This window comes from Diabrotica virgifera, chromosome 5, assembly GCF_917563875.1.
Source record: "Diabrotica virgifera virgifera chromosome 5, PGI_DIABVI_V3a".
Lineage (NCBI taxonomy): Eukaryota > Metazoa > Arthropoda > Insecta > Coleoptera > Chrysomelidae > Diabrotica > Diabrotica virgifera.
The window spans coordinates 261,974,125-262,001,300 of NC_065447.1; the positions used below are offsets into that span (position 1 = coordinate 261,974,125).

Here is a 27,176-nt window from a genome sequence, read left to right on the forward strand (position 1 = left end):
AAATCGCAGGTTTTGTGTTTTCTGTACACATTGTTGAGAGTACTATAACATGGCAGTTTTAAAACAGGGAAAAATGATCTCAGTCCTCACAAATGCAGGTAAAATATTACAAATGATATATTGATGTAAACTTTAATTGTATTTTTCTCCAAAGTTTCCTGTGATTTTGATCGTTTTTTTTTCCTGTACCTTTCAAATGCAAAGTATTTGATTTCATTGTCAGGTAATTTCTTCTAAAGAATTTTGACTATTTTTTGCCAGAACATATTCTTGTTTACTATTCTTATAGTACTAAGTGTACTAAGTACATAATGTGCATATTGTAAAAATCTCAAAGATTTCTTAAATTCCTTTATCCTAGTTTTGAGAAAAATAATAGTCCAGTTAATTTTGAAAGTGTATTTTGGTGATTACATTGGTTATAGTTCAGTATAGGTACGTACATGTGAAGTTACAGTGATAGATAAAGATCTATTCATTTTTCAAGTGTTAATATTACAATAAGCCCTCCGTACTAATCTAAGAAACATCTAGATACCCTAATTAGCACTTAAAATGTATTTTAATCATAGTTGGAAAGGGTTCTTCATTTTTCATTCAGTGTTGTTAAGACTGCATAATAGGAAAACGAATTTCTGAGAAGCTAGAAAAGATAAAAGAAGTTAGTTATTAATAGTAACATAATAACACAATGTATGAGGAAATTTATTGGAATTGTTCAAGAATTTACACAAGTTAAACAAAAAATTCGAAATCGTACAATTTTAAGTTTACATACTTAAACTGGACAACTTATTTTTTGTTTTTATTTTAAAAATTTTAAGCTGTAAGTACCTAATCAAATTTGGAACATCTCAAGGTGACATCACGATCGAACTAATCTAGCTACATATTGATAAATTATATTGATAGCATTAACAAAGAAGGTACCTAAGTACGTGAAGACAAAATGGGCAACAAAAGAAAAAAAGAAAACCGCGAGGAAAACATGGATGGACCAAATCCATGATATACCTAGGTGAAAAGACTAAAGAGAGGCATGAAAAACCTGGCCACCAATAGAAGTGTATGGAAGAAATGGATAAGAGGGGGAACCCTACATCTTACGCCCTGCAGCGCACTAAGGATTATGACAAAGAAGAAGAAGGAGATATTGATAGAATAATTGCCTATGGTACCCTTGGCAAGAAAAAATAAGCAGAAATGATTACGATAATCAAATCAACAAGTAATTTAAAAGAAACGTATCTATGACAACTACTTGCAAAATAGAATAGAGGGGAACAAAGAATTATATCGATTTTTTGATATTTTGTAAAATTCTCAAAAATTTAAAAAGTATTAAGCAAATACTAGGCAACATAGAGTTATAGCTATGACTATAGAAATTAACAATTTACCTACATGGATTTATGGAATAAAATCGTCTTACCAGTCTACTTTTTTCTATGAAAAGTTTGGTCTAAGCTCTGGTACTCTTTATTTAAGCTTTTTATTTATATATATACGCTTTTATATTTCAGAGTTTTCTTCTTTATTTTAAAAATATTTTACCTTATAGACTAGGAGCCGGTATAGGTGGCTAAGCATTTTAAGCACGATAAGACCCTATAACTTAAATAGTAGAACCTAAAATAAAACGTATGAACACTGTGCCGTCACTTTTCAGTGGCACATGCGTCGACAGTGGCGCATCAAACTCTCCACTTATGGACGGGATAAATAAATTAAAATAAGGTATCCCCCTCACTCCCAGAATTCAATTTTTTTTATTTATTTAAGTTGTGTGTGATTATAAAATAGGACTTGGCGTAATTTTAACCCACCACCCCTTCCCCCTTCCCCCACTGTCAAAAACTATTTTTCGTTTTTATTTTTTTTAGGTGTGATGAAATCAATTTTAAAATTTCAAAAAATTCATAGGCGTAGTTGAAGCTTTTACAAAACATGTCTATTTTTTATAGATCCGTAGGTTAATTGTACATAACCTCAAAAAAATTTAAAATTTTTTTTTGGTAAAACTTTTTTTTTTGGAGATGGTTATAGATCTATTTTTTTTTCTATTTTGTGTATTTTATCAAATACTATGTTTTCAATTTTTTTCAGATTTTTCTGTAAGGTTCGCCATCTTCAAAAATCCAAAAAACTGTTTTTTTTTGGGGTTTTGGAGGTTTGAACGTGTTTCTCCCATTTTTAAATGTTATAAAGGACTCAGTTACTTGAAGTTACATATAACCTATAAAAAGAACATTGATTTGATCTATTTTGAAGTCTATAAACTAGGAAAATGCCCAAAATCCCCCAAAAATGTTTTTTGGATTTTTGGAGGTGGCGAACCTTACGGAAAAATACATAAAATAAAAAATAGACCTCAAGAAATCTCCAAAAAAAAGTTGTTTTTTCCAAAAAAAAAATTTGAAAAATTTTTTGAGGTTATGTACACTCAACCTGTATACGGATCTATAAAAATAGACATGTTTTGTAAGAGCACCAACTACGCCTATGAATTTTTTGAAATTTTAAAATTAATTGCGTCCTACCTAAAAAAAAAATAAATACGGAAAATGAAGTTTTTGATGGTGGGGGAAGGAGGAAGGGGGTGGTGGGTTAAAATTACGCTAAGTCTTATTTTCTAATCACATATAACGATATAATTTACAAAATGAAAAAAGAAAGTGAAATCTGGGAGTGAGAGAGAGTACTTTTTAATTTATTTATCCCGTCCATATGTGGAAAGTTTGATGCGCCACTGTCGACGCATGTGCCACTAAAAAGTGACGCACAGTGTTCATACGTTGTCTTTTAGGTTCTGCTATTTAAGTTTAAGGGTCTTATCGTGCCTAAAATGATTAGCAAATTTCACCTATGCCGGCTCTTAGTCTATTATATTTACCTGTAAATATTGTTCCATTGAGAGAGCAAAAAGGGCAGTTCTAATTTTTAGAGAATTTTGAGTTTTACCGATGAACAGTTTTAGGTTTGTTTGAGTAGATTTTAAAGCGTCGAGTCTGTAGCTGTCGTAGGCTGCAACTGGTAAGAGTTCACTCTAAAAGATAATATGTAATGTTTATTTACGGACTTGCCATTTTTACAAATCAACTTAAATATTAAAGCACAATGTCATTACATAAAAAGGTATTTTCGATCTCATTCTTAATAGTAGGTACTTAGTGATAAATGGAAAAAAAAATCATTACTATTAAATTTGTTTGCATTTCTACACATTCTCTGTAAGGGTTTATTTACAGTATAAGTTCGATTATGAAATTCTAAATAAAATAAGTCTTGGGATCTGGTGTCTCTACAGGGAGTACGGAAGTAAACCTTTTCCAAAAGAGCACTAGCATCAATGCCTCCTCGTATTAATTTATATATAAATGCTACATCTAGCAATATTCGCCTTTCTTCAAGAGTAGGCAATTTAAGTAAAGATTGTAAAACAATTTATTCAATTTCATGTACAGGTATTCTCAATTTAAAAGCAATAATTCTTAAGAACTTTCTCTGTACTCTTTCTAATTAGTCTAGGGCGCATCTGTTTTGAGATGGACGTTGAGAGGTGACTCAAATTTTTTTGCAGAAATTGCTTGAAAATGACTCAGATAATAATATTTGAGTTAATCTCCCACTCAAAATGGTCCGGAACATTGTTTAAAGAATCAAAATGTCAAAATATGAAGGAAAAATTCGATTTTTTTATTGGTTTTTTGATTATAACTTTAAAACTATTCATTTCTGAGAAAAGTTGTACTGACATAAAAGTTGCGTAATTAAGTTTCCTACCATATAGAATTGGTTAAAAATTTAAAAAATAGTCACCCTTTTTGCAAAATAGCAATAATTGCGAAAAAAACCATACAAAAACAAGTACTGGCATTTTACGTTTTTCAACCATTTATGCTACACTTGGGACCTTTATATTTCACCCAGATAAAACTTTATGATATAGTAAAACAACACTGTAAATTTCATTAAAATTGGTTTAACAAATTTTGCAAAATAAATTTTGCAATCCAGCTTTCGCAAAAAAGATTCATTTATTTAAAATGTTGCAGGACTGAAAATAAAGCAGAGAGCAAGTTGAATTTTTGTTTTGCTTATAGAAGTGTACTGTACGTTTTATTTGCAATTTGCAAAATTAAAATTGATTAATTACCACGGCGGCAGTAAATTTGTTAAATAAACATTAATTTTTGGTGCTACGCGCAGGAGAGCGGTGTTCGATTCAGACCCAAGTTGATTTCCACCAAAATTTCTTCCAATCTTTATCTAATATATTATTTTCTTACTCTATATTTTGTTGTATTTTAATATTTTAATTCCACAAAAATCAAACTAATTTTATTATTGTTTGTGAAATATTGTTTAAACAATTGCATATGTTTAAAAATAATAAGCTTTTATTTTATAAGTTAAAATATATGAACAAAGAAAGTTTTTGCTAAAAAAAGTGTTATTTCAAAAGATAGAGTATGTGTTTTTATTTTGCAATAAACAAATTTATTTATTTATATCGAAATGTAATAAAAATTAAAATGTATCAATCATTATCAAAGGTCATTGGAACGCCCAATCAGAGCAAACTATCCGCTGTCCTGCGTGTAGCACCAATAATTATTGTTTATTTAAAAAAATTCCTCACGCCGTGGTAGTTAATCGATTTTAATTTTGCAAATTGCAAATGAAAGGTACAGTACACTTCTATATGCAAAAAAAATTTCAAGTTTCTATCTGCTTTATTTTCAGTCCTGTAACATTTTGAAAAAATGAATCTTTTTTGCGAAAGCTGGATTGCAAAATTTATTTTTTGGCAAAAATGCCATTTTCTTCAGAATAGAAAGATTAGCGTCAAAGATACGAAAAAATGTTTAAATATGAAATTGTAAGTAATTTAATTCCCAAGAACTTGATTTGATAAAAGTTGTTCTACTGCAAAAATTGAGTGAATCGTAAATGAGTATACCAACGAAAACCATTGATTTTTTAGATATAAAACTAACACTTTCGATAGCGAATAAATCAAAAACTATTAATTTTATCAAAAAAATGTATAGAACATTTTTTGCTTAGATTGAATGTTTTTATTAACTTTTGCGGTCAAAATATAATAAAAAATTTCCACCCCGAGATGGGGTGGCAACCACCCCCATGGTAAAAGCGCCTGTCAGCATCATATAGATTTTGATCCATGGGCTATCCACTACTTATTCTAAAATTTTCAAGCAAATCGATCCATTCTGTAAAAATTGCGAGGTGAAAAGCTTTGGTTCCTGGACTAACTTACCGACGTACCTTAGCGTTACTGTACCTATATAAATTAATAATGAAATAAAATAATAAATAACTTAAAACAGTCCCATAGTAATAATAAAATATAGTCTCAACCTTTGCTATTAATACTGTAGCAAACCAGCAAAACATGTACATTTGGAGGAGCAAGGAACTTTGGTAGCAGATATCTTTGAAGAATTCAACAGTCATCGGTTCCACCTACAATAAATAAATTTTACTTAATGACGCTGATAGATTCTAAATCTTGGTTTGCTAAAGCAAAACTACTTACAACAGAAATTTTAAACATATTGGTACAGCACGAAATCAATGTGCAAAAATATTGTTCTAAAATAACCAACGAGAACAAATTTTCGATATTTCGAGTAAACCTAAAATGATATATAAAACAATCATGTTACAAAACAATATCTTATAATAATAGGAAACTTGCATAAAATTTTAAATTCGAAAAAAATGTTATAAATCACAACAGAACATAATTTAAAACATGTATCAACGATAAAAAAGTTGTTTTTTTGTTCCGTTTGGCCCCTAAGACGATTCTAAACTCAAATTAAAGCAGCTAGCCCAAAACGCGTCGTGACGTCATCCGGGTATATGTTTACATTTTGCACCAACAAAGTAAACAAAATTGTATATAATTTTAAATGAGGCATTATAAACGTCAGTGGAAAATACAGTTATGTGACGTCACAAGTGTTTTTGATCGTTTGAACTATTCATAGAAAACTTGTACTTTTACAAAATGGTTTTATTTTTAATAGTAAACTTTCTTCCCTTTCCTTCAAAAACTGTATCAAACTCCAATCCCAACAAACTGGTATATATTATTACAATGACATACGATAAATGTAGAATAGAATATTTTTCCCTTATTCCGCGACGATGAGCTGGCCAAATATACCCAAGTAGGTGGAGGCCAATAAACTAAAGAAGAAGAATATACCTAAATATATCCATAAATATAACTATATAGTAAAACTATGTGACGTCACGGGTCGTTTGAACTATTTCCATATCGCAGAATATGTTAAATTTGTATTTCTAAGTTATTATGAGTTTTTAAAGCGTGAAATTTTGGAAATCTCATTTTTAAACAAAACTGAACATTACTATGTAATAAAAAAATGTGCAAGTTCACTATTAATTTACATAAACAAAACATTAATTAAAACATTACCCTTCCCTAATAATTACTTTTTACAGTCATTGTCTCAAGTTTCTATCTACACCAATAACTATCCCCTTTAACCTAGGTCTTGCCTATGCGTCTCCCTCAAGTCTTCTTTGGTCTTCCCCTCCTATTCCTCTAAAGAATCAACAGATCTACAATTCATCATATTGAGCATATTTATTATTTTTGTCACTTATCCATCTAAGCATTCTCATTTCCGCCACATGCATCCATGTTCCCTTTTTTTTAGCTGCCCTACTTTCAGTTTTGTACTTCATAACTGGTAGTATCGCTATTTTATGGAAAATTTACTTTCAACCTCATTGGAATTGTTCTGTGACACAACACACCACTCGCTTCCTTCCACTTCATCATCCAACCCTAATTCTACTGTATGCATCTCCATTTTTAATTGTACTACTAGCAGAAGAACAACAAGGTTTTAGGTCGGGAAGGTCTTGCATCGACGCGACGCTATATTTGTAATGAGGCAAGTTCAAGAGAAATCGTTGGAATATAACAAGCCGTATACAACAAGCCGGAAGAATAAAGATATACCAATGTGTCTAAAACGTAGAGTTTATGACAAATGTATCTTGCCTGTAACTACATATATGGACTGGAAACCATGGCCTTTACAAAGAAAACCTTAGAGCAGCTCAGTACAACTCAAAGAGCGATGGAGAGGGCCATGCTAGGGATTAGTTTGAGAGACAGAATTCGAAATATCGACATACGTGAAAGAACAACGATTACTGATGTCGCAGAACGTATAGCAAGACTAGAGTGGCAATAGGTCGGACATGTTGCCCGAGATAATCTCGAAAAATGAACACAGAGACTAACAAACTGGAGACCAAGAGAGAACAGGCGAGAAGTAGGCAGACTGCAGAAGAGGTGGGCAGATGATATCAAACAAGTCGCTGGCAAGCAGTGGATGAGAATTGCCAAGAGTAGAAATAGATGGAAGCAAATGGAAGAGGCCTATGTCCAGCAGTGGACGAACACAGGCTGAAGAAGACAACAAGCCGGCATATTTATGTTTCGTGGACCTTAAGAAATCATTTGCCAGGACGCTATTACAGGACGAATTAAAGGACGCTATCCATTTGTTATATTCAAGAGATATAGTCAATATCGGTATATATCGGTATATCGGAATAATTAAAACGATCGAAAACATCTACCAGAACAACACAATAAAAGTAAAAGTGGAAGATGAACTAACTTACCCAATTGAAGCCGGCAATGGAACAAGACAGGGGGATACCTTGAGTCCTTTATTGTTCAACCTGATCATGGACGAAATAATAAAAAAAAAGTAAGAACTAAAAAGGGATATAAAATGGGAGAAAAATAACTTCAAATAATTTGCTATGCAGACGGTGCAATATTAATCTCTCAAAGTGAAGATGATTTTACAACGTATATGCTGCACCAATTTAACATAACCGCCAGAAAATTTAACATGTTAAAAATAAAAATGTATACCATTTTTATTCAGTTGCAATGCGAAGGCAAAACAATCTTATTTTTCAATTAGAATACGGAGCGCAGTCCAACACTCTGAATCAACGATTTTCGACTCTTATTGGAGTCTCATCGGAGAGACGTAGGCCTGCTGCTCCATACTCTAAGTGACCAACAACGAGAGTATATCAACAATAAGAGTCGAAAATCGTTGATTCAGAGTGCTGGACTGCGCTCCGTATTCTAAGTGAAAAATAAGATTGTTTTGCCTTCGCATTGCAACTGCATAAAAATGGTATACATTTTTATTTTTATATTAGTATTACTCCTATAGAGTAACTAGGTCCATTTTCCGTTGGAACTTTACCAAGCTGCAGACGGGGGTTGTGAATTGCATAGTGTAGAATTCCTTCCCTTTTGTCTTCACTGCAGCATCCATTTGGCTTGCATATTGTAGAAGCCTTGGAGGTGTCACCAGGGAAATGGACCAATAAGTTTTCAATTTAAAAATCTTTTAATAGTATTTTTAATATTTTTCAATATTATTAATGTCGCTATTAGGATTGAAAACTTTACCTTTCTTAACATGTTAATTTCCCCAAAAAAGACAAAACGCATGGTTATAACAGCAGATCCAATAAGATGTAAATTGGAGCTGGAAGGTCAGATAATAGAACAAGTGATTGAGTTTAAATACCTAGGCATCACACTATCTAGCTACGGAAGGCTCGAAACAGAAGTGGAAGATCAAGTGAATAGAGCAAACAGAGCCGCAGGTTGCCTGAATGACACAATATGGAGAAATAAAGATATCGGAATAGAAATGAAAGGCAGAATTTACGAAACAGTCATCAGACCAATAATGACATACGCGGCAGAAACACGACCCGACACAGAGAGGACAAAAAGATTGCTCGAAACAGCGGAGATGACAACCCTTCGAAAAATCGATGGTAAGACTCTATGGGACAGAGCTAGAAGTACAGATATATGACGGAGATGTAAGGTGGATAACATTAATACCTGGGTAAGAAACAAAAGGGTAGAATGGAATGACCACAAAAGCCGAATGACAAAAAATCAGATAGTCAGGACAGCGAGAGACGGTTCCCCAATAGGAAGACGATCAGTGGGAAGACCACGAAAACGATGGTACGACAACTTACTAGAGGCACATTGAAAAAACAGACAGTGTCACGTCTATACAAAAAGAAGAAACATCTCCATTTATTTCCCCATTATTCTATAATACCGATTCTATTAGGTACTATTTAGATGTTTCTTCATCATCATTATTAGCTCTACAACCAATTGGTCTTGAACAGTTCTAGAATAAGCTTCCATTTCATTCTATTCTTGGCCTGGGTTTTCCAATTTTATACTCTTAACACTCGTAATTTTCTTCCACCTGGTGCTTAAATCGTGATCTGAGCCTGCCTCTTGTCACTCCATCCGGTCGTTGGTTATAAATTTTATGTGTTTCGACGGATCCGTTCTCCGATCTCGTTACCCTCTCTTAGCCTTCTCACTTACCCTCTATCATTCCTTCGAGTAACACTTGCTAAAAAGTGTAGTGTTTCCTTTCGTAATATGTGCCCTAAGTATGCGGTCTTCGTACTTTTATGCATAATCAAAAAGTTCCCTATCTTGGTACAGAGCTCTTCTTAATACTTCCTCATTTCTGGCTCTGTCCGTTCATGATATTCTAAGGATTCCACGTAGCCACCACATTTCAAAGACTTAAAGTTTATTAATGGAGCTGGCCTTTAACGTATGTGCTTCCATTCCGTACAAGAGAACAGGCTAGGTTCAGTATAAAGGCTGCAAAGCTCAAGATGATGTTTTTTACCTAACATAATAATTGGTTAAATATATACCAAATTACTTACTTGCGCAATTCTTCATGATGTTTTATACACTTGATGAGTCTCTTTCCATACTCAACATGGGTCATTTGTTGCTTTAGATTCTGTAAATTATCATGCAGTAAATCGCATTCTGCTACACAAAATGCCAATAATCCTGCAATGAACGTATCGAAGAGGAAGCTGTGAAATATGAGATAGAATAACAGACAGGATTGGTAAATATACATCATTTCGTATACTGGTGAAGCGTATATATAGAACGGATAGCAGTCTACCAATGGCAAGTATTTGGCGCCAGTTCTCAACCTGTCGAGTGCAGGAGTGATCAAAACGCACAGGCCGAAAGATATCTGCATCACTGATATGATCCAAAACATTTTCTGCCACATATTCATAACCTTAAAAATAAATTACATTTTTGATACACATCAACTGAATATTTAACAATTATTTTACTTTATTATTCTCTTTGTTCTTGACACTTCAGCTGCCCATACAACCACATACAGTCAGAAAAGCGGTATTCAGGATACTTAGACGGAAATGGCCAGAGTAAAGAAGTACTGTAGAAGGAGGTAAAATCGAAGTTATGACAGTTTTAGGAAAAGCAATGGGAAACCACCCCAGTATATTTCCCACAAATTGAAATGGCAGACGAAAACAAGATAATGGCCCTTAGTTCTAGGCACCTCATAAATGGGAAGAATCCCTCCGTCACCTGCCATTGAGATCCAAAGAAGTGGACAGAGAGTCCACATAATATCGTCCCTACCATTTCCAACTATCGAATGTGAAAAATCGGGTTTTTAAGATTCGATACCTTGCCCTCGCATTATACGTGATACATCTTGTGGCAAATTCTCGTTATTGTAGCTTGATTAGGAGCGCGGGAAATATGCTGTTTAAACCATCGAATATGAACATTTTTTACTTTATCGTACTATATACGTAGTATAGTATAATAGATAAAGTTATAGGATTGTGCAAAAAAAAAATTTTTTAGATTTCACTTTTTTTCGACGTTTTGAGTCCCCCTGAGTCTAAAAAGCAAATAAAAAAAACATGTCGGAAGTATGTACGTACGTACGTACTTTCGGTACGAGTAAATTTAAGAGAATTTTGTCGAGAAACTAAGCTTTTAAAAAAACCTCTCAAAGGGGGGCCGAAATAGGGGGGTTATTTAGGGCCCATTTTTGCAAATTTTTACCGAAATGAATGAAATTCAACTCAAAGTAAGCTCATCGATAGGTTAATAAAAATACGGAATTTGACATTTCCAAATTCAAAATGGCGGCCAACATGGCCGACCGCCCACTCGACACATTTCCCTACCAATCTAAAAACGTGTTTAAGATAACTTTAATTTGAAAAAGTCGTTATATAGCCTAAAGATGGGGCTATAATAAGGATGTTATCGTTTTTCAGAAAAGTTACGGGTTGCCTATATTTAAGGGGTCAAAATTTGACATAAATTTGAACTAGATTTTCTCAAAAATGGCTCAAAGGAATTTTTTTATTTTTTTTTTTATATATTTTTGATATCCTATCAGTAAATTGAATGACATTAGTCAGATTTGTTAACTCCCCATAGGAGGGGAGTTATGAATTTTTTATAAAAAAATATTCGAGTGCCCGTAACTTCCTTCTTAATAAAAACTAAAATTTGAAATTTTGCAGAAATATATGGTACTTTATTATCTATTATCACAATAAATTTCATCAAAAATATGGCTTCCGGTTGAACAGGAAATGAATAAAAAATCTTAATTTTTTTAAAAATGCCCTATATATTTTTACATATTTTGAAAGAATGCAAAATTACTTTTCCAATGACATAAAATTCATTACTGTAGCTCAAAAACTCGAAAAGTTACGGTAAATAGAAATTTTGCTATAATCTTATGCGTGTCCTCTCTCACGCGATCATAGCAGAGCATTATTGTAGGGCAGTCAATGACGGTATTTGGCTCCGAATTTCATCCCACTACATTGATGTACTTGATATTTTCACAGTAAGTAGGGAATAGCTCAAGAAACAAAATCTACCCTATATACTATGGCGCTTTTATCTTGGGGCGGTTCCCACTTTTTCAAGGGGGTGGAAAATTTGTTGGTCAAAATAAGCACGGAAGTGGCTAAATAACCTATTTCTAAGCAGAAACTGGTCTATACTTTTTTTTGAGAACTCAATACTTTTTGAGTTATGCCTAGTTGAAAACTGGCCATTTTCATTGAAAAATGACGCCTGTTCGGACGGATTTTTTGTGAATACCTTAAAAACTATGCATCGAACTAAAAACACTATATAAAACATTTTTTAGATTATAAATAATAAAGAGATTCGTTCCTTCGTAAATATTCTATTTATTATACAAAAAGAGATATGGTAGGTGAAAATAGTTTGTTTTTTGGTGCATGCTCAAATTGATGTATTCAACTTGAAATAACAGAGGAACGGCAGGTTTTGGGTGTATAATGCTACCAACACCTTTTGTAGTGTTTGCAAAGGCCTTTAAAACGAACACCGTTAAATGTCGGTTACATACAAACTAAGCGAGATATGGTGCAAAAAAAATATATGACTAATGTACTTTAAGGAAAAATGAAAAGTATATACATTTAACTCCCCATCCACCATAATTTAAGTGCATTGTTTTTCTTTTGCAATACCTTTTAATATAGTGTTATTTCTACTTTCAAAAATTTGAACGGGTTTAAAATAAATGGTTTTTGTAAAAAATGTGATCAAATTATAGAATGAATTTTTAAATTTTAAACCTCCCCCATGATAAAAGCGCCATAGTATATAGGATATACTTTGAATTAGGAGATTGGGCTACTCCCAAAATTTCATTAAAATCCATGCAGTAGGATAGAATTCGGAGATAATATCTTGTTATTAGTCTCGTGCATTGACTGGCGTAATCGAAATAGAATGAAATGCAAATATTTTAAACTATTAATTTCTCAGAAAAATGAACTAATTTGAAATGAAAGTATGACTATAATATTCTATTGATTTATGCAATAATCTATACATCTATAGTGTGTCCCTGAAATATGGCATCGAACATTTTCTCAAATGCAGGAATTAATGATGCGTAGAACCATAAAATACTTTCAAGTACAGAAGGTGTTTCTAAAATATCAAAATAACGAGTAACTTTGTTATTTTTATAGAATGCCAGTATCTAGTACCATAACGATAATAGATCGGTACGATAAAGTTCTCGGGCGGCCCTTCCGTCCAGCGTTTTCATTTATTATATTTTGTTTTGTATAAATATATCTAAAGGTATATTTGTACAACGCTAAATGTCGAATGTGTCACGTTCGTTAGTTTGTGTTGTAATTTATTCAACAGTCCTTCAATTATAATCTGTAAACTGTCGTAAATGCTAAACTGCTAAGAAGAATAAAATGCACGTGTTTACAATTAGTGCGAATTTTGTTTCATTATCGCTTCCACGAAATTCTTATGAGGCAGTTTATGAATTCATTTTAACGGATTTTTTCATTATTTGATTATACAGTTATTCGCTATTATCAAACCGAAAAATTTTTATAACAACATAGACAAAATAATGCTACTGACAAAAAGAGGCGAGATAACAATGACCATGATTGAGTTTAACGCCAAAATTGGTCATGGTGCTGAAGAAGACAACATAGAAGCATACGGATACAGAGGCACTGAAGAAGGAAGAGGAGGCTTATATCCAAAGATTGATATTCGGGGCGGTCTAGAAACACAGATTATATTGTATTTCTTCATATTTGTTTTACTAGCCTATTGACTAAGCCTAAAATACAAAAATATCTTACTGCACTACTGCTTTTCTGCTGTTTTGAATTCAAAGGTTGAAATATGTCATAATCCATACTGTCAATTAGTTGCCTCACTTTCTTTCTGTATACTATCATCGTATAGTCTTTAAATATCACCATCAGTGAAGACATCGAGACATAAAATTCATCAGCAAAGTCCATGACGTTATTCCTTGCCTTGTACATGTAAATAACGTGGCAGAATTGAGGAGCGATAATGAAAAACGATAACGCCAGTATACTGTACAGGACAGTAAATATTAGGGATCCTGCAATCAATTTCTCGTTTGTCCATAGTCCAATAATATTGAACAATTTCGTGTGGACCGTCAAGTAATTACGCAAGGTACTACGTACTTTGCAGAGCTCTTTTGTTCTGAAACATATAATACAGGTAAACGCATTAATTTTTATGGTAAGTATGCTCTTGTGGAGTCCCCTTGACTGCGAGATGCTTGTTTTATTGGAGATGATTTGAATGAACATAGTGGTAGAGCAAGATAGAAAGCGTTCATGAAGGTTTTGGGATAGGTATAAGAAATGATAAAGGAAATAGTGTGATTGACTTTTCAGGGGAAGGGAAAGTCAAATAGATTTTGTCCTGTGTAGAAGAAGTGAGCTAAAAGAGGTTAGGTACTAACTGTAAAGGGATAAAGGGTGATAGTAGCTAGTCAAAATCGACTTAGTCCAGAAAGCCACTGCGCATCCGCTAGGAAAAATAATCCGATTCGGATTTTTTGCACAATCATACTCAAAAAGGACCCCTTTTAACAAATTTGCATGTTGCCAGCACGAAAAGTGGTTCAAAAATATTTTAAACGTTTTTTTTTTTTTGTTTTTTTCCTAAAATTATTTTTTTGCATGAAACATAGTTTTTTTTAGATTTTTTGGATCATTCCAAACAGAAAAGGTCTTTAGTGACTTTTCTCTATTGATAGTTTTTGACATATAATCTATTAAAAATTGAAAAATTGCGAAATCGGCCATTTTTAACCCTCAAAAACTGTGTGAAAAACAGAAAATTTGTATGTTGCCAAGGTAGGTAGATATTCCTTAAACAGCGATTGATGAAATCCCGAAGAGTTTTTTGTAATACAATATTCATAACTCCTTTGTTTTTTAATTGCTAATCAAGCGTGCGCGACACTATTTTCCACCGTTGCGTGTGTATACACGTATACAGTATGGTGCAAAATGAAAGGAATAAATTTGTTATTTCGTAAACTGGCGAATTTAAGGAAAAATCCCGAAACAGGTCGATTTTTATTTTTAAGTTATGATATTGTGGCATATATGGTATAGTAGTGACGTCATCCATCTCGGCGTGATGACGTAATCGATGATTTTTTTAAATAGGAATAGGGGTCGCGTGCTAGCTCATTTCAAAGGTCCTTCAATTCTCTATTCAGTAATATAAACATTTACATAATTATTTATACAGGGTGTCCAAAAAATTTTTATTAAATTAAATTATTTGACAAAAAAAGAAGAATGTATGTAATTTATTTAATTCAAAATACATTTTACTGCTTTCACAAATCAGAAAACAAAGTTTATTTCACAAATAAACATTGCTTTTCGCGTAAATTAAATGTTCAAACTTCCAAGAGGCAGGTGGCTGGCGGAAGCTGGCTTGAACATTGAATTTAATCGAAAAGCAATGTTTATTTGTAAAATAAACATTTTTTAGTTTTCGGGTAACAGTAAAATGTATTTTGAATTAAATAAATTACATACATTTTTTTTTCAAATAATTTAATGAAAAAATTTTTTTGACAATCTGTATAAGGTACATTCCATGTTAAATCACTCAGGCAAAAAATTTTGTATCTCCGATTTGTCTGAAAATTGGTATATAGCTTCTGCGGGACGTAAAAATAAGATATTTAAGGTCAAAAAATCTTCTTCTTCTTTTTTTCTTAAAATGTTATTTTATGCGATTTTACAGTGATTTGGTGTTTATTTAAACAAATTTGCATTTTCTGTCGTAAAGTATCAATGAAAAAAATAATATTTTAATAGAAAAGACTCACAAATATCATTATATGGCATTATAATAAGTTATTTTGAATCAAAACAAGTTTTTGATCAAATTTTATAGTGTAAAAAACGTTAAAATACCGTTTTTTACATTTTCCTCCATTCCCAAAATACATCATCATCGATTTGGCTGAAAATTTGCCCAGAGATAGCCAATAGATAGGACTTTAAGTGGTTAGAAGGATTTGAATTATATTACAATACCAAAAAAGTTACATGCAGTAATATCAGACTCAAAAGTATATATAAGTCCAATCGGGATAGCATTTGACCTTGAATGCCGAGCTGCCCAAAATTTTATTTTTCTGATCTTTAGGGGAGTCAATAGTAGCCTAAATTTAAAATCACGAATGATTCCTCCGTTACGTTAGCTGCCATCTTGATTTTAAAGGAGAACCTGTTTTGCTCAATATCTCCGCCATTTTTAACTTTTCGACAAAAATTGTAGGAACTGAAATTGTTCCAAATAAATCGTATTTACAATTATTACAATTTATTTTTAACAATTTTTGTCGTGAGGTCGATATTTTCGAGTTAATTGTACTTAAAGTAGACGCCTATATTTTTGACTATAATATTGCATGTAACTTTTTTGGTATTGTAATATAATTCAAATCCTTCTCACCACTTGAAGTCCTATGTTTTGTATATCTGGAGGCAAATTTTCAGCCAAATCGATTATGATGTATTTTGGGAATGGAGAAAAATTTAAAAAACGGTATTTTAACGTTTTCTACACTATAAAATTTGATCAAAAGCTTGTTTTGAATCAAAGTAACTTGTTGCAATGCCATATAATGACATTTTTGAGTCCCTTCTATTAAAATATTATGTTTTCCATTGATACTTTACGATAGAAAATGCAAATTTGTATAAATAAACACCAAATCACTGTAAAATCGCATAAAATAACATTTTGAGAAAAAAAGAAGAAAAAGATTTTTTGACCTTAAATATCTTATTTTTACGTCCCGCAGAAGCTATATACCAATTTTCAAACAAATCGGAGGTCCAAAATTTTTTTTGCTCCCAAATTGAGTGATTTGAAATGGAATGACCCATAAATAATTATGTAAATGTTTATATTACTGAATAGAGAATTGAAGAACCTTTCAAATGAGCTAGCACACGACTCCTATTCTCATTTAAAAAAATAATCGATTACGTCATCACGCCCAGATGGATGACGTCACTAGTATACCATATATGCCACAATATCATAACTTAAAAATAAAAATCGACCCATTTCGGGATTTTTCCTTAAAGTCGCCGGTTTACGAAATAACGAATTTATTACTTTCATTTGCACCGTACTGTATACACATGTAACAGTGGAAAATATCATGTAACAGTCGATGTTTAAAGAATATCTACCTACCTTGACAACATTCAAATTTTCAGTTTTTCACATAGTTTTGTCACAAAAGTCACATAGTTTAGTCACAAAAATGGTCGATTTCGCAATTTTTCAATTTTTAATCGCTTATATGTCAAAAACTGTCAACTTTAGAGGAAAGTCACTAAAGACCTTTTCTGTTTGGAATGATCCAAAAAACCTAAAAAAACTTTGTTTCATGCAAAAAAAAATAATTTTAGGAAAAAAACAAAAAAAAAACGTTTACGAAATTTTTGACCCACTTTGGTCCTGTCAACATGCAAATTTGTTAAAAGGGGTCCTGTTTGAGTAAGATTGTGCAAAAAATCCGAATCGGAATATTTTTCCTAGCGAATGCACAGTGGCTTTCTGGACTAACTAGTGATAGTAGATATAGAGATGAGTAAAGTGGTGGAAGTTAAATGATAAGAATTTGGATCTGTTGTACCTAGATGTATGCTGAGAGTACAAAACAAGGATAATGAAACATGAAGCAATCAGAAATCTGCAATGGATAACAATGTAATAAAAAATGATTAGAGAGAGAAGAAGAATTAAGACATCATGCGAAGTCTATATGGTAATTATTAATAAAATTTAGGAAAAGATCATTGATGAACATAGGGATACCTTCAAAATAGGAATCAGAATGGCCTAATATGGATATATGACCATTGTAGAAAATAAGAAGAGATAAAAGAGAAAGACCAACAGTCATTTAGTGGAGGAGAGTTGATACATTTATATTATAGTCAGTTTTCATAGAAAAATAGATCTTTTTGACATGGTCTGAGATTGAAAAGTAAATTTTAAGGATCTTCTAAAGCAAAACGTTAATATAGTGAAAAATGTAAAAAGATTCTTGTATTAGATGCTCCCAGAATCGTTCCAGATATTTTTATATTTACCTTCTCTTTTTCTGCATTTCGAATAACGCAATTAACTTTACAGCAAATATAACTGTAAGAATAAGACTGATTCCTAAACCTCTTGATCTGAGATTGGAAAATGCTTTTACTCTTTTACCTACCTATTTCCTTAGTATATAGATATTTTATTCATGTATTTTAAGATTTCAGTTTGTTTCGTCGTTTAATTTTAAAATCATTACCACAAGCACGTAGACAAGGAGGGTTTTTGTTCAAGATAGTTTGTATTATGCTATAAAATCTATATTTTATTCTGCCGATTATAATACAGGCTTAAGATGAAAAATTGATAAAAGGTGACCCAAAAATTAAAATAAAGAAATTATATAAACATTTTTAGATTAAAATGTACTATAGATAGGATTCATGTAATCTTCGTAAAATTCTACGTTTATACTAACTATGTCTATAAACCAGAAATGATCCAAGAAGCCCAAGACATCGAAAAATACTGGAATTGTCTCAATAAAAGGTTACCTTTAACATTGACACTTCTTCTCGTAATAATAATAAAACGTCGTCAGCTCCATCTACCTATCCACATCCTGCCGTCAAGAATCTTCTCGAAAACTCCTTGCAGTGATACCAGCCGAACGCAGCTATGAAAAAGATTTAGTAGCTAGAATGATGTCAGGAAATAGACCGTATTACTCCCTGGCGACACTATTTAAATCAAAATTGCTCTCAAAAGCTAAAATAATAGTATATTAAGTATGGAGAACGGTAAGGTTTTTATACCGATCGAAGACAATTGTTTGGAGGAGGAGCGGAGCGACGACTCCAATTATTGTCTGAGATCGGTTACCCTTAACATTCGACATGCTTATAACGTTTTTTGCACGATTGATACCATTATAAATTATAAAATTAAACATTTTCGTCATATTGACTAGTTTTATTCATTTTATCAAGATAGATACTTTGGTTGTTAGGTAGTAAATAGGGTGCATAACAACAATGGAGAATTGAGTTTTTATTTAGTTGTCAATAATTTTAAGTACAATTTTGATTATTATAAATTAAAATATGAGCGAAAGTGAATTTGAAGAAATTGAACGGGCTTGGGAAAAAGGGTGTTCCGCAATTATTCCCGAAAAATCCAAAATCCCTTATCAAAATACCTACCAAAGTTTTAAAAAATGGTGCGAAGGCAAGAATTTAAGAATCGAAGAAAAGACTCTATTGGCATATTTCGTTCAAAGACATATGCAGTTGAAAGCTCCTGGAAGCCTCTGGGCAGAATATGCAATGATTAAATCCACCGTTTTTCTTTATGATGGCATTGATATTTCCAAGTTTTCAACTTTGATCGCGTATTTGAAGAGAAAAAATGTTGGATACTACTAATGTATGCGATTCTGCAGGAGTTTCTGAGATTTGGACCACAGCCCAAACAAGTGGGATTTCATTAAATAATTTAACAAATTGTACCATAAGTTTCAATATTAATAAATAATTCGTTAGTTTTATTTATTCTTTCAAAAAATAAATTAAAATTAAGAGATTTTTTAACTCGACGGTAAGTGAATTACTTACCGTCGAGTTGGAGTACTTACCGTCGAGTTGGATTACTTACCGTCGAGTTGCTAGTAAATGTCACCTACTGACGTAAAATCTGTCACGGTAAACAGTCAAAAATGATCAATCGTGAAAAAAGGTATATAAAACTGTAATTATTCGCCCCATAATAATGAATCCCAGGCAACCAAGTGACGTCAAGAACGTCGAGGAAACGTCAGTCTTTGTTTGAATATATATACACGTGTTTGAAGATTACGTTGTATAAACAAGATTATGTTGTATCGTTTGTAGGTGATTTTAAATACGTAAGATTAATGACGTTAAAATACGTCTAAAAACACGTTTTCATTTCAGACAGCCTAAGTCTGACGTCACAAAATTGGGAGGAGCTTAAAGACTTAGTAATGCCTATGACTCCAAACAATTTCCATAAGAAGTTTTTCATTTATTGTTTTTTTGTGGTAAAATAAGACTTTTCATTTAGATATTTAGTTGAACAAACGTGTCAATTAAGAGATTTTCATTCGTTTTTCTCAAGTGAGTTAGTTTAATGTAATAATACTTCTTGAAAACTGTTTGAGGTCATAGTTTTATTTGTTTTTGTGTTTATTTCCTGCTAATGGACTAATTATGTGTTAGCGAGTTTAATTAAATTAATTTGTTAATAAATTATATATTAGTTTATACCTATGTTGTTTCAATTTTGACACAGGAAGTATATATAAAAAGTGAAAATTCTATATAGGTATGTTGCATTGAGGGTATTGTAATTCTATATATTTTAGAGAGTCGTCCATTGGGTTTTACTTTTAGCATGTTGGCTTAATTTAAAACGGTTAAATGCAAAATTGCAATACCAACAATGCCCATACGAATAATTATTGTGTATTTTTAAAACCATAAAATGAAAAATAATATAAAAAACGACATAAAAACTACGTTTTTGAAATCACGTATTTATAACGTGATAAAAATTATGTCAATTATGGTGGGACAGATTTACATGATTTTCGACGTCGAAAAAACGTGATAAACTGACGTGGTTTGGTGATAATTATGACGTCTTTAAACGTCTTGTAAACGTTATTTGGTTGCCTGGGATTGAACCACCATGAAACAGCAACATTATTAGTCTTAGTACAGGAAGATCCTCTGAACGATCTTTTGAGCCTTGAAGGGTCAAGATAATAGGAGAGTGGAGATGAAGACATAACCAGGACTCCAAGCACTCTATGGAGACGAAAATATTACCATACATCAAGTGAAATCGTATAAGATGGTCAGGATATGTACTGAAATCGAATGATGAAAAATTAGTGTAAATACAATATTCTGGAAAAGCCTTATGACAAAAAGTCAGTTTGTCGCCAAAGGAAAAGATGGAAGAATGCAGTCATAAGTACTCTACGTAAGATGGGGGATGCAACAATGGGAAATTGCTGCACAAGACGGGCAAGAGTGTAGGAAAATAGTAAATGCGGCCAAAACTCACTTAACATGTTGACGGACAGAACGTCTATAGACGTCTAATTTCCATTGATGTAATGTGACACAACGTCTATAGACGTTGCTATGCTATGAGATGTAAATGCTATGAGATGTAAAATGAAACAGGATCAGTTAACTGGCCTAGCAACTTTGTGTATTGAGAATGATTTGCTAAAATCATGCGATTTTTCGAAAATTCTAGACATCGTTGCCAATCAAAAAACTCGAAAAGCTCCGGTATTGTAAATGTTTTCACTATAATTAAAAATATAATCAAAATTTAATAAAAGCTATATTTGAAGTATTTCTTATTATTTATTTAATATTGATAATTTTATTTCCATAAAAATTAAACAATTTTTTTCGCTCTTCACTTTTTGCCGGGGCCCGCTCAAATCCTTTCGGCGGCCCTGCCCCCATATATTAAATTTAATGTCTCGCCGCCTTTGACAATGCTCTTAATTCATATATAGTTATCCTAAATATATAATATACGTCGACACTTCTAAATAATACATTTATATCTAATTGAGCTTTATTGGTTCCATACATAATGCATCAAAAGATAAGCTATGTGGACATACATCATGTTATTACAATTGTTGTTAATAATCTTTAATCATGTTTCGTTTATTGTGTTCGACCCACATGTTTTAGTTTTAAATCAATTTTGTATTGGTACATGTCATATTATATACAAGGTAAAATTATCTTGACTATAAATAAGTCAAGTTGATATAATATAACAATAATTATCAACCTGGGTAACTGAAAACAATGACCAAGGTAGATAAATCAGGACACGGATTGAAACTGCAAGCATTTATAAAAATAAAAATATGTTTGTTTTCGAGACCTTCTTCTCGAGCTGAGAATAAGAGCCTTAAGATGGTACCTGCTCTTGACTTTATTGTATGGAATGGAAAGCTGGACACTAAAAGTGGATAATATAAAGAAATTGGAAGCATTTGAGATGTGATGCTATAGAAGGATTACGAAGTCATAAATATCATCAAAACAAGGAAGCTGGAATATTCAGGCCACATTACCAGAGGCGCGAAATATGATAGGTATATTAAGGCTCATAATGCAAGGTGAAGTTAAGGATAAAAGGTCCATAGGAAGACGAAGAAGTTCGTGGCTGAGAAACCTAAGAGAATGTATAGTTGCAGCCCAGTAGATATTTTCAGAGCAACTGCCAATAAGGTACGGATAGCTGTGATGATAGTCAACTTCCGATAGGAGAAGGAACTGCACGAAGAAGAAACTAACTTTTAGTTTGTTGATGACTTTCTTTCAGTATTAATTTATTTTGATATTTTTAAGTACCAAAGATCACTTTGGTACTTTAGTCCAGGAACCAAAGCTTTTCACCTTGCAATTTTTACAGAATGGATTTATAATAAACATGGCAATAATAAAAAGTCACATTCTAATGTTTTGACAGTTCTCTTACGTCAAAAATTTTGACCTACGTAATATCGCTTTTGTAGTAAAAATACTATATATCAAACTTTGTAATATGTACGTCATTTTAAAGCTTTTTCCATAATCTCAAAGATATATGTACTAAAAAAACCATAAGTTTCACTGTTTTCCATTGATTTGAAAAAAAAAGGGAAAATGCCATTTTTTGACACTAAATTGTTTATAAATAAAAATGGCCGCCAGATCCTACGCAGGAAATACACACACCGGCAAAATTAGCCGAACACGTTAAAAATGGGACATGTTTCATGTCTCGTATTTCATAAACCAGTGGTCCGATTTGAGTGATTCTTTTAGTATGTTATAGCCTTATTATTTAAGAATATCGTTGTAATAATATTGTTGCTAGACAGGTAAACACCATTTTATACCGGGTGTACCAATCATACTGTGTTTTTTTCTTAAAATTTGGAACACCCTGTGGAATATTCTAGCATATGTAAAATATTAGAATTAATACTCAATTGTAGACTTAGGCTTGCTGAACATTTTCCTTTTCGACTCATTTACTTATGTGAGATAATAAAAAAGTTATGTGCATTAACAACTATCCATGTTTTTCATCAATAAATCCTCATAGTAGGGGAGGAAAGTATACTAAATTTGCAGTTACTCGAGCGTTATGGGAACCTATTGGATTGTGAAGAGTATGTGCTAAAATCAGAAAAAGGTTAAGTTAAGTTTTCCATAAAGTGGGGGACTTTTCAGTTTTTAATTTAATTTTCCATTTGAAACAATCATTTTTCTCCGATTATAGCGCTATCTATCCATAATTCGAAAAAATATGTCGAATAACAGTTGCTTATTTTTACGTAAAGAATCCAAATCTGCAATAAAAATTAGGGGCTCCTATTTAAGATTTTAAATTAAATCCCCCACCCCACCTCCGTGGGGGCTCGTGACACCCCACGGAGAGGGGTGGGGGTAAATTAAAAATTATAAATACGAACCCTGCGATATTTTGCGAAATGAACATCAGATCGTAAAACTGCAAAATACACTTATTCAATATTTTTCAAAAATCTACCGAATGGCACCAAACACGACCCCCCACGGAGGTGGGGTGGGGGTTACATTAAAATATTAAATAGGAGCCCCCAATTTTTATTGCAGATTTGGATCCTTGACGTAAAAATAAGCAACTTTTATTTGCAACATTTTTTCCTATTATGTATAAATAGCGCTATAATCGGAAAAAACGATTGGTGGAAATGGAAAATTAAATTGAAAAATGGAGAGTCCCACACTTTATGGAAAACTTAACTTAACTTTTTTTGGTTGTAGCACCCACTCTTCACAGTCCACTCCAGGTCACAGGAACGCTCGAGTAATTGCAAATTTAGCATACTTTTCTCCCCTACTATGAGGATTTATTGATAAAAAACATGGCTAGTTGTTAAAGCACATAACTCTTTTATTTTCCAACATAAGCAAATGAATCAAAAAAGAAAATATTAAGAAAGCATAGTTCTACAATCGAGTTTTAATTTTAATATTTTATATATGCTGGAATATTCCACAGGGTGTTCCGAACTTTAAGAAAAAAACACAGTATGCTTGTTACACCCGGTATAAAATGACATTTAACTGTCTAGCAACAATATTATTACACCGATATTCTTAAATAACAAGGCTATAACATACTAAAAGAATCACTTAAATCGGACCACTGGTTTATGAAATACGAGACATCAAACATGTCCCATTTTTAATGTGTTCGGCTAATTTTGCCGGTGTGTGTAGTTACAATTTGCTCTTATAGGTATTACCTGTCGAAAAAACGCTTCAGTACCCTGGCTGCTCGAGTGTCATGGAAAAAACCTTATTACCCTGGACTATACTCAATATGGGTTTGTTTTGGGCTTTTATGGGTTTATTTTTGGCATATCAGAACCTGCAGCAACAGAGGAAACTATGCATAAAATGCGTCATATTCCAAACATATTTAAAGACCGTAGCCTTAGATTAGAAAAAAATGCAACATTATTAAAAGACTGCGACTTTCCGATAAATTTAAACACTTTACTATTTTTCAAGTTATTAAAATATGTATCGTATAAAAATAAATTTAATTTTTACATTCAACATTAATTTATCGAATTCACTATTTCGTTTTATGTATGTATATTCTAAGAACCCGTCCAATCCAGCAGTTCAATAATTTTGACGTGCCATGAGTGCCATGACCCTATTGACACCACCGCGTCCTAATTCTCCACTTCTGTCTATATTTACGTCCGATGCCCTCACAAAAGATTGGAGAACAAAGGTGTAAAACATGAATTAGATAATGGCGATACGGTGGGCCAGATGGCCTCTACGTCTACGAATGCAGGATTCTCGCTTGCCGTAGTCGTATATCATTAAGACAAATAGCCACTAAATCCTTGTACACGTCACACCGTGACAGAACCCTTCCGTAGAGGAGTCCAGAGTTTTCCATTTGTTGGATATTTTGAATTTTTCTGGCGGTGTGGCACATTAGGTCGAGATATTCTGCATTATTTCATCGTGAGAGATTAGCGAAATTTTTCTACTTTACTTTTGTAGTAAATTGAAAATTAAATGAAACTAGAACAGAATCGGGGACAAGAAATAAAACGCTCTATTTAGGCTATTGGCTATTGATTATGTATTTTAGAAAGGAACTACAACGTTAACGGGGTTTTATTGTTTCATATAGTCAATGGACCTCTCAGTATGAAAAAACCGCGGAGTGCTACCATTTAAAGAGGTGCGTTTTTAAGAAAAGGGTGAATTAGTCCCTAGGCACAGGGCGAATCAGGGTGAGTTCTACGCATATTTGGTGCAAACATGTCTAAAGGAAAATTGTTTCAGGTTAAATTTACTATAGAAATATCATATTTTAAAGTTAAAAATATTTTTTTACAATCATATATTCTAAAGAAAGGCAAGAAAAAAACACGAAAGATAACAATTTTGTTTTTTGTCCCAAAACTTTTTTCAATTTGGATATAGGTATAGGCATTGCTTCACAGAAAAAAACTTCCATCTTTTTTCTTTAAAGTAACGTTTGGTATAAGTCCCGATTTAGTCTAGTAAAATAAAATTACACTACATGTAAATCAAAATGTAAATTGGTACAGGTTGAAACAAATTTTATATCAAAGTTTAGGTGGGTACAAAAGATATTTTCACAAAAGTATCCAAATCATACAAGGGGATCATTGTTTAAATAATTAAAAAGGGGTCATTTTTGCAAAAAAATTACTTTTTTAACTACTAAGGTCATTCAACTACTAATGAAGGTCTATAGTAATATTTTCTGCAAAGTTGAAGGGTAAATCTGTCACATAAGACTTACTAAATTAAATTTGACCCCCTATTTATTTAAATAATTATACATAAAACTTTAAAAACAAATTTGCAAAAAAATATCTTTATCGTTTTAAATAAGCATTATAAAATATCTTATTTTACAGGAGAAGTTGCGCTATGTTATCAGTATTAATAAAAAAAAAATTGGTCCAAAAATATTTAATATTTTTTAAGATATGGAATTTGTTTATCAAATGTTACTCTATTTTCAATCGCAAAAACGCGGTTGTTGCCAAAGAAATATTCACCTGTATTAAATTTTATTATTTTTATTCTTATGTATAATTTAGATAAATGTATTGATAAATTCAAATTTTAATTAAACTTGCCCCTAAAATGGCATTTGAAAATTATTCAAATTTGTTTATAATTTGTTTTTTTAATAACGTCACAGGTATTAATTATTTTGAAATGCTGTTTCGATAATTGGATTCCTGGTAATTTTTCACTAATTAACAAATATTTTTGTCTTTTTTTCCTCTTCTTTTTTTTTATTGGAGGTTTATTACTATGGGCCCTTTTAGGGTTAAGTTTCATTAAAAATGTCGAATCTCTAAGTTGTAGATTCTATGCCTGAAAATATTAATATTGGTCTAAAATCACTTAAATAAAATGTGACTACTTACTGAGTTACAGGGTGTTTTATTTAAAAATTTAAAAATTATTTTTACCAAGTACTTTCAAACTATTTGACGTATCCTTATCATACTTGGCAGAGAGTGTGGGTACTATAGAGTCTACTAAATTGTGATAAATAAAAGTTTCTAGCTACTACCAGAGGCGTACGACATGGGATAGTTAATGGTTAACCCTTCCCAAATTCTACGCCACTGAGGTAATGACTATTTTAGCGAAATTTTTCGATTCTCCAATACTTTCTAAGTAAATAATATACTCTTTACTGGTCACGCTTAAGTCATTAGTTTTCGAGATATTGGACGTTAAAAATGAAACGGCATAGTTATTTTGATTCATTCATTCATTCATTTTAAACTTCCAATATCTCTCAAACTGATGACTTTATCGATACCAATAAAGCTACTTATATACAAAGTATTGGAGAATCGAAAAATTTCGCTAAAATAGTAATTCACTCAGTGGCGTAGAATTTGGGAAGGGTCAATCATTCACTATCCCCTGTCGTACGCCTCTGGAACTGGCTAGAAACGTTTATTAATTACAATTTAGTAGGGTGTATAATAGCCACACTTTCTGCCAAGTATGATAAGGATACGTCAAATAGTTTTAAAGTACTTGGCAACAATAATTTTTAAATTTTTAAATAAAACACCCTGTAACACAGTAACTAGCCACATTTTATTTAAGAGATTTTAGTTAAATCTTAATATTTTTAGGTCTAC

General features: G+C 32.1%; 1 protein-coding gene across 1 annotated transcript; it reads right to left on the minus strand.

The window, feature by feature from the left end:
* Nucleotides 1–384: 384 nt before the first annotated feature.
* LOC114329769 (uncharacterized) lies at nucleotides 385–17,975 on the minus strand. Its single transcript, XM_050652214.1, has 6 exons — nucleotides 17,959–17,975; nucleotides 13,633–14,011; nucleotides 9,829–10,205; nucleotides 5,293–5,308; nucleotides 2,894–3,046; nucleotides 385–643 (listed from the first exon to the last, which is right to left on the minus strand). Exons 1-6 carry the CDS (start codon nucleotides 17,973–17,975, stop codon nucleotides 587–589), a joined length of 999 nt encoding a protein of 332 aa, XP_050508171.1. The 3' UTR covers nucleotides 385–586.
* Between the last annotated feature and the right edge of the window lie 9,201 nt (nucleotides 17,976–27,176).

Coding starts and splice junctions, on each gene's coding strand:
- LOC114329769 (XM_050652214.1), bottom strand. Junction 10,206..13,632: donor AGCAGAAAAGCAGTAGTGCA/GTAAGATATTTT, acceptor TTTATTTTTAAG/GTTATGAATATGTGGCAGAA. Junction 644..2,893: donor CAATGGAACAATATTTACAG/GTAAATATAATA, acceptor TATCTTTTCTAG/CTTCTCAGAAATTCGTTTTC.